The 12,254-nt window shown below is 38.7% G+C and overlaps 1 protein-coding gene across 11 annotated transcripts in view; it reads left to right on the top strand.

The window, feature by feature from the left end:
• The window catches only part of SULF1 (sulfatase 1), a 165,649-nt gene that overhangs the window by 121,447 nt on the left and 31,948 nt on the right, over positions 1-12,254 (top strand). For all 11 annotated transcript variants that reach the window (XM_057498006.1, XM_057498002.1, XM_057498004.1 and 8 more), the window contains 5 exons: positions 949-1,099; positions 2,016-2,191; positions 3,482-3,610; positions 3,869-3,925; positions 4,686-4,815. In XM_057498006.1, the coding sequence (XP_057353989.1) occupies positions 949-1,099; positions 2,016-2,191; positions 3,482-3,610; positions 3,869-3,925; positions 4,686-4,815 (643 nt within the window). The remainder of the gene's footprint in view (positions 1-948; positions 1,100-2,015; positions 2,192-3,481; positions 3,611-3,868; positions 3,926-4,685; positions 4,816-12,254) is intronic.

The following is a 12,254-nucleotide window of genomic DNA, read 5'->3' as shown; positions in this document are numbered from 1 at the left end:
GAGAAAGTTCATGTACATTATAGTCTGATGGAAAGGTCAAGTATAAACAAATAATTTGTATGAGAATTGCTATAGCATAGATACATTCTTTGGAAATATGAGGCGGTAGTATTGAATGGTTAAGGGATTTGGGTAAGACTTCAGAGAAAGTGACATATTTTGTGGGTCCCCACTGGGGTGTAAGGGACACCACTTGGATTTCTGCAACAGATTAAATATAGGCTTCAACCAACCTTCCATAGAGCAATAGGACCCACTTCGCTGTAATTAACAAAAATTATGCCCTGCACTATATTGATTTGTCTATAAAATGAATAGCTTTATTGGTCAGCATGTATAATACAGAAGTAAATTTGGTTATAATTCCAGCAAGTCCAGTTAAATTAATGGTATCTATATACAAGGTTAGGAATGAAAAATCCCATAGAGACCAGATACATAAATAATCAATAAAATACCCTAGTAAATTCAAGAGGAAAAAAATGTGTTGAAATCATGATTCATCATGATTGCACATATTTGTGACTGTATTTAATATCCTAACTAGCAATAAAGTTTTACAAGTTACCATCACCATGAGAACATTCCCTTCTACATTACTGAGTTTTATCTCTAGATTTGTAATGTTAGCATGATCATTGTGATGTGTTTTTACACATTTTATTCAATGAACCCAAGTGAACTTGCACTAATTACATTTTGGCTGCCTTTCATCGTTTTATAAGTTTGAACTGATAGACCCTCAGAGATTATGTGCTGTTTGGGGGTGGTGAAGAGTTCAGATCTTCTTACAAACACAGAGAGAAGGTACATGAGAGGGGGAAAAAATGCTTTAGCAGTGCCTGAATTACTTCTCCTAACTGATTCTTTCACAACCTTTAACTTGAGATATTTAGTCTCTAAGTAACTAAGAAATATATAGTAAGAATCCCATCTGGATATTTTCAGAACTCCTAGTTATAACTATGCACCAAATATGGATAAGCATTGGATTATGCAGTACACGGGACCTATGCTGCCCATCCACATGGAATTTACAAACGTTCTACATCGCAAAAGGCTTCAGACGTTGATGTCAGTGGATGATTCTGTGGAAAGGGTAAGCACGTGAACTTGTCCCAGTGATAGATTTTGGCCCACCTTCCCTTGTTTAGACCCACTCTTGCTAATCTTGTTTTTGTTCTTGTGTTTGATTGGTTGGTTCTTTCTTTTTAAATGTGTGTGTGTGTGTGTCCAGTGAGGTTCTCATCCCTGCCTTACCTTGTCCCCCTTCCATTACCTCTCCAAGCTTGGTTCTTGTGGAGCCAGTGCTAAAGAAAAGACAGAAATAAAAAATCATGGGCTACACCCACAAATACCTTCAGGAATTAAGCAAATAATGTAAATAACTGAAGCAAGTCCAGTATAAGACAATAGGGAATGGTGGGGATTGTGATGAACTTTAAGTGCCCCCACCTAAAGCACAACTCCAACTAATATTGCCATGTAGAAATGTGGATCCAGTATGCAGTTCTTCAGATTTTTTTAAAAGAAGCCATAAATACAAAAATTTGATTTGTGATCTCAAATTTTAAAATAGAAGCCAGAAAAGACATGCCTAAAGGCTGGATCTAGTGGGATCAGACTCAGAAGCGGCCTATTTTTAAACCCTTGATAACTAGATATAAGAGATGATACTAAAATTTGCTTTAACTATGGATTTTTCAAAGTAAAACCTATAAGTGAGGTGGTGGAAGTTGTTTTGTGGGGTTTTTTCCCCCAAAATAGGTGAACCAAACCTTTAAGTAGAATGTGCCATAATCAAGAATTTTGTTTCAACTGTATCACTGGTCTTTTTCCTTCCAGAACTGTAAGCAACAAGAAAACATGGGAAATGTTCATGTTTGTTAGCCTTATTAAAGCAACTCCTGCCTTTTAAAAATAATGGACAAGAGATTTGGGGTAAATTGTGGCAACACTATCGTCATCTTGCCTCATCACAATTGCTTCTGACTTGTCTCTGTGCTGTATTTCAGCTATATAATATGCTCGTGGAGACGGGAGAGCTGGAGAACACATACATCATTTACACTGCCGACCATGGTTACCACATCGGGCAGTTTGGGCTGGTCAAGGGGAAATCCATGCCATATGACTTTGACATCCGTGTGCCTTTCTTTATTCGTGGTCCAAGTGTAGAACCAGGATCAACGTACGTGTTTCTCTGTTTGAAACATTCAGTTGTCATAGCTCATGTATGTCTGAGATAATTCAATTACTAGTCTCCGTGTCTGGTTTCCTTTCATCCCAAACAGAAGAGGGTGTATGTAGGTTGGTAATTAAGAAGATGAAAACCTTTCCCCCGACCACATGTTAACTAAAGCATACTCTTTAAAAAGAAAGGAAACATAACTGTGTCAATGATGAATTCTCTCAAATTGACTAGAAACCAGATCATATGGGACTGTGTACATAGACATAAAATGTGATCTTTAGGAAGATTGTCATTTCCTTTGAATCAGAGATACCCAGCTTTGTAAAAAACAAACTTTGCCATCCTCTAAGTTTAAACAAAAATTACTATTAAAATTTTTTTTAAAAAAGAAAATTAAATTTTAAAAAGCATGATTTTCTTTTAAATGATAAAAGCCTAAGGACTAGAGTTCTATTTCTGTCACCTTAGGCAAGTCACTGCATGACTTTGCGTCTCTGTTTTCCCATCATAAGATAGGTTTCATATGCTCTACCAATCACCTCAGAATGTATAAAGTGAAATTGTGTACATGAAACTATTATAGAAAGAGTAAATGTAAACAATGCAAGTAGAATCCAAAATCTGGAATGACCCTTTAAGAGAATCTAGCCTGGACCCCTGACTTAACAGTTAAGAAGGTTGACAGTATAAAGTGACCCTCAGCGCCCCCATTTCTGGAAGTGGCAGTGTTGGGACCCAGAGCCCAGAAATTCTGAACTCATCCTTGTGCCTCATCTGCTACGTGACACTCCATCCTGGGGAGAAGGTGATGGTAGTGGCAGTAGGAAGGTTTCTTTGTGGAATCTTACCATGTCTCTTCAGATTATTAGAAACACCTTGGAATTGTCAGATCTAGAGTTAAAGGCTTTATGTAAGAAAGACTAGGTATCATGAATTGGATTCAACTATAAAAATCTTGTGTCCTTTTTTAGAAGAATTATTTTATTTTAAGCCCCAGTTTAACATAGGGATTATGGACTAGCAGGTTTTAGAAGAAAGCATACATCCTATAAAACTGGCCAGAGCTCAGGAGTAACGCCATCTCTGCGGGTAGGAGTCAGTTAATCGTGCTGTGTGCCACTGCCTCTGACCAGTCAGCCACTGGCCAAATGCAGCCACTCAGTGCTAAGAGATCAGCCAAGAAGGGGAGAAACATTAAAGGCCAATGAGACATAGGGTGGAGAAAATGACCTTCAGTACCACCTCCACTGGTTTTGGGGCTGGGGCATGACCGTGTGTCCCTTTCAGTGTCCCACAGGTTGTTCTCAACATCGACCTGGCCCCTACGATCCTGGATATCGCTGGGCTCGACACACCTTATGATGTGGATGGCAAGTCTGTCCTCACGCTTCTGGACTTGGAAAAGCCAGGTAACAGGTGTGTCAGTTCTCTTTCGTCCAGCCAGCCCCAGCCGGCTCCCAGAGCCAGTAGCAGTGAAAGAAGGAAAGCAGAGTGTGTTTTGCTGTGAGAATGAGACCAGCTGAGCTTTCTCGGCTGCTTGTGAGCAGTATATTGATGGAGATGCAGTCATGGTCTGTGGGAAGTGAGAGGTGTTTCTTTAAATAAACTGGTAGCACAGATCCATTTGGAAAAACAGCCAGATGCCAACAGTAAATATTATTATTTTGCTTTCAGGTTTCGAACAAACAAGAAGGCCAAAATTTGGCGTGATACATTCCTCGTGGAAAGAGGGTAATTATTAGTTCCTGGGGTGCTTCTGGGAACCAGTCCTAGTGAGCAGCTCTCCCTGCTGGGTATTTTTCCCCTTATTTTGGTTTACTAAGCATTCAGATTTTCTAAGCGTAGTCACAAGGTTGAATGGTTTGCTACTCATTCTCCTGGCCAACAGAGTAATGATAGTTGCATCAGAATTGTAAAGAATAAATTATCTTAAGACTGGATCCAAGCATGGATATGTATTTACGCTTGCATTTCTCAGCCTTGGTTCCTAATCAGACCAGTCAATTGACTTTTTCAACCATCCTTCCCAAGTCCTGCCTGGCATCTCCTCTCTACTTCTTTTCCTTATGTGTCTTTCCTAGTTTTAAATATGCAAATATGTGAGACTGTAATTATTTCCAGAGTCACTTCTATGTTTCCCTTTTTGATTGACAATGCTACTTGTTTATCTCCATACATACATTGAGAGAAAAGCATTTCTATAATTGTTAAGTTTAAACATTAATGCCCAAAGATTTGGAATTTGTGCTTTAGGGGGAGAATGATTCTTGCTAGTCTGACCTCTTCATAGTACCCCTTGTAAGTTACACAAAAGACTCATCAAATGTTAAACTCCTATGGACAGAGCCTTAACATATATTTCTTGTGGAGAAATAGAAGAATCTTGTGGAAGAATGTGGAGTCATATCCCAGGGAAGAAAGAGAATCGGCAGGACTCAGGCAAAGTAATTCAGATCACTTATCACATAAGAAACTTCCCTTTCTGTCAAAGGAAATTTCTGCGAAAGAAGGAAGAATCCAGCAAGAATATCCAACAATCAAATCATTTGCCCAAATATGAGAGGGTCAAAGAACTCTGCCAGCAGGCCAGGTACCAAACAGCCTGTGAACAGCCTGGGCAGGTGAGTGATGCAGCTTTTGTCCACCACCACTTAGGTACTCTACCATTTCTAATTTAAAATTTTTTCAGCATGTAAAATAATGTACGTTTATGTATAAATAGGCTTTTAATGGTGATCACAGAGTACTCACTGAAACACCTCTTCCTTGACCGATGCAAACTAGGCCTCCTCATCACTGCAGGCCCCCTCCGTTTAAAAAAGATGGCACCCTCAGAGAAAGTTCTAGATTTACACCCAGTTAGCCAACACCAGTTCAAGACATCAGATACATGAAATGGGTAGCCAGGTTAGAAAGATCAGAGACTCATTCCATCTAAGAAGAAGTCACTATCCCTGGGGTTCCTGTTAACTGGTCATCAAGAAGGGCCAAGAGGCTACTTAGTTAAGATCATGGACAGATGCTGAGGCTCTGGGCAGTGAGCACCCTAAGAGACACACTGGGGTCTTCCCATCCTGGACTATAGTCAGATGTCATCAACCCACAGAGGAGGACAGTATCTATGACCAAGATTGGGGAATGAAAAGGAAAATCATGTTCTGCTTGTTTATTGTTTCTACATCTGCTTACAGAATTTTGGGCATCAAATACTTCATCAGAATAATCCTCTTTGTTAATAGAAATATCACTTCAGAATTCAGGGCTAACCAGAACTCCAACCGTTATTAATGAGAACTAAAGAGAAACCATGTGTTCAATTAAAACAGACCTGTTTGAAAGGAAAATGAGAATATATGGACACAAACTATTTTAAACACTCTTGATTGAAATCTATACTAGCTAAAAGAAATGCAGTGTCATCATGAGAGAGGACCTGAATTTCTGGCTAAGTCATTGCAGTTTAGAACAAAATGGAAGGAAAGAGACCAGATTCATAACTGGATAGCCTGGTTATTATTAAAATGGCCTCATTCATTTATCCTCCTATTGTATGATATCTATCTTATTAAATAGACATTCACAATCAACAGCTTGATCCTTGTACTCTCCATATTTCCTCCTGCCTTTTTGTATACAGGAATTCCTTTGAAATAGAAAAGGATGGGGACAGAGAGTTTTTGAAGGAAGGAATAAAAGCAGGCCTTCATGGCATTCTAGTAAGTCTTTAATTTCAAGTGTTTAGTAGAGAAGCTTAGGCTTATTCATTATATTTTAATTTGATGGTTTCAAACCCTTCTTATGGAAGCTCTAAGTATTATTATGACTAAAACCTCAGAATTGTTCTGTAGCTCTAAAATGATTTTTATGGGCCAGCCTCAACAGACTGATTTACTTTTATTCAGGAGCTGAAAATGTTCAGTTTAAAAATATCTTATGCAAATTGGTGATTCTGTTACTATTTTAGCCCTCCAAGTGTGAGCATTATAACCATTTGGGAATAAGGTACACTGCCTACCTTTCAGTATATAATTTTGCAAACCATATGGCTTGACTGAAATTTTAACACATGCCCTAAAGGACAAATGTCGCATAAACTGGATTATGGTACTTTGGGACAAGCTCTTCACTCATGTGCTCAATGCTAACTGTATTAAAAACTTCACTTTGCTTTCGCATATTTTCCTAAACTTGTTTTGCCTCCATGGAATGCTTTAATATCTGGCTCCATGGAACTTTCCTCTGCTGTTTTATTTCCATGTGAATCAGTCTGAATTTAGATTCTATCATATGGATCTATGAGAACATTAGCAACAATCTCTTTTAGAAGTGCCTAAATTCGAATAAAAAATTACTATGCCTCTGATGGTATTTTTTTCTATAGGTAGTGCTCAAACCACAGTTTAAGAATCTGGGAACCTCAAGGAAATTTTGAGCCTCTTCAAGGTGGTTATCAAATCTGTGGGTCAAACCCAATAGCTCTGTTGTGTTCTGTAGAATCTTTATGTTTTGGCCTTTTGCTCTTTCTGTCTGGCTAGTTTGAAGATTCTCTTTTAGTTACAATATCAGTGACTTATAAAAACAGAAGAAAAATGTCCAGAATAATGAGATTGTATTGTTCAGGATCAAGGTGACAGCTAAGCTAGAACTAACCTGCTTGGAATCCCTTCTCCTGACATGGATTTCACACCCAGCCTGTGCCCATCATCTCTTCCTCTAACCAAGGTTAACTGCTTTCCTTTAAAGGCAGTATAATCTTGTCTTTGATGGGACCCTCCCTGGGATGTAGAGGATAAATCAGCACAATTAGCCCCATTCTTTTCACATCCAATCCCCAAAGAGATAGTGCATGCCCCTCTTCCACACACACCCATGGCTAATGTCACCTAAGGATTCTTCAGGACGGTCAGTGTAGATGCATGAAATAGAGTGAGTAAGGGGAAGAGAAATTTGAAGTCAAAGGTTTGGGTTAGAATGTCAGCATCCACTGTTTTCTAGTTGCATGTTCTGGGACAAGACATTTGATTCCTCCTGAGTCTCATGTTTTCTATCTGTCAAATAAAGAAAATTTATCTCAATCTTGTGAGGATTAAGTGATATCATATACATAAAATTCTAGATGAACTGTAAAGCAAAGTGCAAATGTTGGGTGTTGTTATTGTTCCAGGCCATCATACCTGCTGTTTTCATTCCTATGAAGCCAACAGGGAATTAAAATGGGCTGGAGTCCCAGACATTTGGCATCACTTCTTCACTGTGTGAACACAACAACCAGCAGGGACTAATTAAGACAGCATGGACATATGTGTTTGCATTACTTCCATGTTCCTGAATTGCTATAAGGCTGAGTGTGCATTCCCACCACTCTGTCAGCTGGCATTATACCCCCAAGCACATTTATGTACAAATGAAACACACAGACTCACACTCATGTGCAAATCTCAATTTTTGTCTGAAGAGACTTTGTTCAACAGAGAACACAAATCAGTAATGCTCAATTCACTGGGCAGCTTTTGAAAATACAGGTGCACAGCCTTACCCCAGACCAATCAGATTAAAATGTCTGGAGGTGGAGGCCAAAGCATCTGTATTTTTTAACATGGTTAAGAACCAGAGGCCAACAATCAGGGAATGTTAAGTTTGGAAGGAGTCTTAGGAATATAGTTGAATGATAGCATTTTCCTAATATGGAAATTTAGATCCAGAGCCCTTAAGCTACAAACCCAGAGTCAGAATCTGCATCTCTTCACGTCATGTTCAATCCTTTCTTCCCCAGAACATGCTGCCTCTACAAAATGTAAACGTAGATTTTCTCTTTGAAAGTATATGTGGCATTTGCCTGGCTGAAGTCATGGATTTAGGACCCACTTGCAACCTCTGGGGAACTGGTTTTCAACCATAACTGTACATTAGAATCTCACAGGCAGCTTTAGAAATGTTCACATTCAAGTCCCAGGACAAGCAAATTAAATCAGAACCTCTGGGGTTGGGACCCAGATATCGGTGGTGTTCTTTTTCAAACTCATAGGTGATTTCTATGAGCAGCCAAGATTGAGAATCACTCATGTTGGGTAAACATTATTGTTTGTTTTGTTTTTCTTCTAGATATAGCTGTTGGCTCCTTCACTAGGAGTCATATAAAAGAAATTCTCTGGGCATTCAATTTTTAAGTATGTTTATATATTCTCTGTCATTTAAGAGGAAAAAAAGTAGCTTGTTTTGTTTTTATACAGCAAATATCATGCCCTTCTGTTGAGTTGTTGAATTCTAGCATCTTTTCTATTTAGTTTGCCTTTCTATTATTTATCAGATAAAATGAAAGATTTGTTTAAAATTCAGAAAAAATGAGCAAGCAGAGACTATTACAAAGGAAATTAGAACATAACTTATTGACTGAACTGGTTTAGATCCAGGATCTATGTTCTCATCCCAAAAATATCCCTCTGACCATCCATCTCTCTGACCCTTTGTGACTAGTTGCAGAACAGAAATAAAAAGACGTTTCCGGTAAGATCTGGTTAGATTTGTTAGCTTGCCAGAAATTGACAGCCTATTTCCAGAAACTCACTGAGCCCTGGTTAAAATCACAGTGTGGCTCATAGACATTTCCCCCTGGCCCTGCTGATACCAGAGGGTGTGGCCAGAAGGGCTGAGTCCCCAGTACCATTCCTTGGCTGAACTCTCCGTCTGCCCGGAGGCCCAGTACAGATGTGTCAGCCTCAAAACCTTGCCTCCTCCCTTATTCAACCTGCCCGGAGGGATGTATCTGAATAATGGTGCATCTACTTAATTAGATGTTTTTGCATTTGTGCATTTTTCAAAATGCAAATAGCAGGGTTAAATGTCAAACCATATTTAATGATGTTCCAAACAAGTCAGAAGAACAAACTTGGGGACAAACCTTTCGCTTCCAAATGTAATACAGAATGTGGCCCTGCCCTGTTTAAATGACACCGTCATACTCCCAACTATTCCCTAACTCAGCGCCCTCTGGCCAGGTTCCGTTCCTCCCTGTCTCTTAAATATTACAGTCTCATCTGCATGGAGATTGTTTCCTCTGGCTTCCCAAATGCTGTCCCCTCAACAGAGGCCCACCTGAAGCCTCACACTCTACCCCCAAACCACTCTCCTTTTTATTGGTGTCCTGGTCAGCTGGGATTGCAACTGGGAGTGAACATGGGCAAGTTACTTAACCTAACTCTGCCTCAGTTTCTTCATCTGTAAAATGGAAAAAATAGTACCTGCCTCAGGGGGGCTTGTTGTAAAGATTAGATGGATTAAATGTATTAAGTGTCTGAGACAGTACCTGGCACATAGTGAGCCCTCAACACACGATGCTATCTGTTGTTGGCCAAGGTCATTTCACCAATTTTATTTTCCCTGAACTGCAAGAACCATACTTCTTCCCAATGTTCCAATGTTGAATTTTACAAATGATTGTCAGATTAAACTCTAAAGAAGGCAACATTTTCTCTCTCTCCTGATTTTCCTTCCCTTCCTCTTTCCCTCCCCCATCCCGTCTTGTCCCAAGGAGAGATAAGTCTCCTTGGCACACGTAACTTGGCTTCATATTTGTGATAAAATTTGACAGTGGCTTGAGCTGAGCAATGGTTTGAATAAGGATGTTTATATGGTCTTTTTATATTCCACAGTGTTGATATGAAAGTTCTAAACACATGTCCATAAGCAGGTAACTGCTTTTCATGAATTTGGTACTGGCCTAAAGGATAATTGGGTTATCAGAAAATTACTTTATGGTTGTTCCATTTTAGAGAACATGATTTGACTTGCATTATGACCAAATCCACATAATATGATGTATAATAATGGGGAGAACTAATGTGTGTGTATAAAATGAAGCTTTCATTGCAAATATACTTTTGAAAAAGTTGTAGCCAAATTTTGTTTCTCCCTTATTAATATGTATATGAGTAGCCACATAAATCAGAATATAGAACATTCTTAATTAATCTGAGAAATATATGCAATGCAAAATATAGAAACTATCATGATTATCTAGTGGTTACTGCAGGAAAGGAACCAGAGTCTTATCATCATCTAATATTGTGCTAGGCATTTTACATGGAACACTTTACACCTGAAAACTATTCTATAAAATAGATACAGTGGCCATTATAAGTATGAGGAGACTGAAGCTCAGATGGGAAAGTAACTTCACCGAAGTCACGTGGCTAGAAGGGCGACATGTCTGAGTTCAAACCAGAACTATGTGATTCAAAGTCACGGTCTCCCCACTAAATAATAATTACTATGTTATATACAATTTGTAACTAGGAAATATTAATTTGCCCAAGGATTGGATGACCATTTTTAAAGGTCAATTATAATAGGACTGCTCTGGTTTCATATAAGGCAGAACTCCAAAAACACTCAACAGTTTATTCTCATGACATATCCTTAAGGCCAGGAGGCACAAGTTTTATTTTACCAGATGTGGAATCTGGAAGAACAAAGAGATTCTGCAGTTTGCTCAAGGCCATAGTTATCAGTAAAAAAGAAATTAAAATTGAGGTCTTCAAATCCCTAACCCAATACTTGTCTCCATTAAAAATGGCTACCTTTCATCAGGTTTATATTAGATCAAATTCTTTAAGTAATAAACTGTGTGTGTGTGTTTAATAATAATAATGATAGCAGCTGCCTTTGTTGAGTACCTACGATGTGCTGAGTTCTTCCTATATGTCGTCCCTAATGCTCACGACTCTGCCCAAGCTTAGATTGTATAGCTGACTTGGTCAAGGTTACCTAGCAATGTGATAAAGCTGATATTCCAATCCAGACTTTTCGAGCTTAAAAGTCCAGACTAAGCCACATCAATATGGGTATAAAATGCTATTCCCAAGTCCCAGGCAGCATATAGGTGACAACATCCTACTCCAAAAAATGAAGTATGGCAGCACTTTAGGCTCTTGTGAAGAGTAAGTGCATAAATGTGTACAAAGCGTCCTAGCCCAGTACCCGGCAGCAGAGAAAGTTCAGTAGATGATAACAATGGAGGTGAAGATGGTGTTGAATGGAATTGTTTAAAAGGCATTGGGCATATTTCTCATTAGGTTTGATTCCAACAGACTAGCTGCACGCATGAGTCCTTGTCCCAAAATTACCAATCTTCTCTTCTTCATCAGGTGTTATTTATATACAGGCATATATAATCAATCAAAAACACAATATGTAATTACTAAACAGAGTGATTCAATGTTGAGTAACTTTAGGAAAAAATTCAGGACCATGAGACATGGTCCCTGCCCTGAATTCCTAGTTCCAGTGTAGTCAGAAAGGCTAAAGTGAAATAATAGTAACTTATGAAATTACTCATTTATCTAGCACCTCGCCTACAGTACATGTGCAGTAATAGTTGTGTATTAACCAAATGTGTGCTAAATTATTGGTACAAATGAGTAAGGAATTTACAGAAGGGGGGAGTGGTTGGATTAAGACACTTGGGTTTGGCCAAGTAACTACTTTACTGATACACTTCCAGAGAATAGATAAAAGTGAGAAAGTGTGACATCTGTATTTCTGTAAGGGCACTTGTTCAACAAAGCTTATTTCTGAGGCTAACACTGTGGCCCATTAGCAGATACCTCACCGGAGTTTATGCTTTCTTCTAATTCCTGAAGCTCTTCTGCATTGCAAAATTGTCTCTTCTCATTATTTTCACCATTTAAATGGCTCGAGGCATGAGTTTCAGAGTAATTCCCTTAAAAATTCTCTTCTTTGTCTCCGTCTATAAGCTCTCTAAGTAAGATGACCGTGTTAGTTGCAGCCATTTCAAGGTTTTTATTACTCAGCCATAAAAATTGTCATGATATCAAACACTGAGATGACTGTGGCAAATGTGTGATAATTACATTTCATTAAAATTCCTTGTGTGCTTGCCACTAAGGAGATTTTCAAAGCCTCTAGCTAATTACTCTATCTAGTAGGGTCTACAACTTATTCAAAAGGTCCATGGCATAGAAAAGAATTGGCATTTTTGTCAGTGTCTCTTGTTTTATACAGGGATGAGTGTAGGTATACGCACACAGATAGTATATGTGAG

The sequence above is a fragment of the Manis pentadactyla genome, chromosome 3, assembly GCF_030020395.1.
Source record: "Manis pentadactyla isolate mManPen7 chromosome 3, mManPen7.hap1, whole genome shotgun sequence".
NCBI lineage: Eukaryota > Metazoa > Chordata > Mammalia > Pholidota > Manidae > Manis > Manis pentadactyla.
The sequence above is the reverse complement of the archived record's forward strand: the minus strand, read 5'-3'. Positions and strand labels throughout refer to the sequence as shown.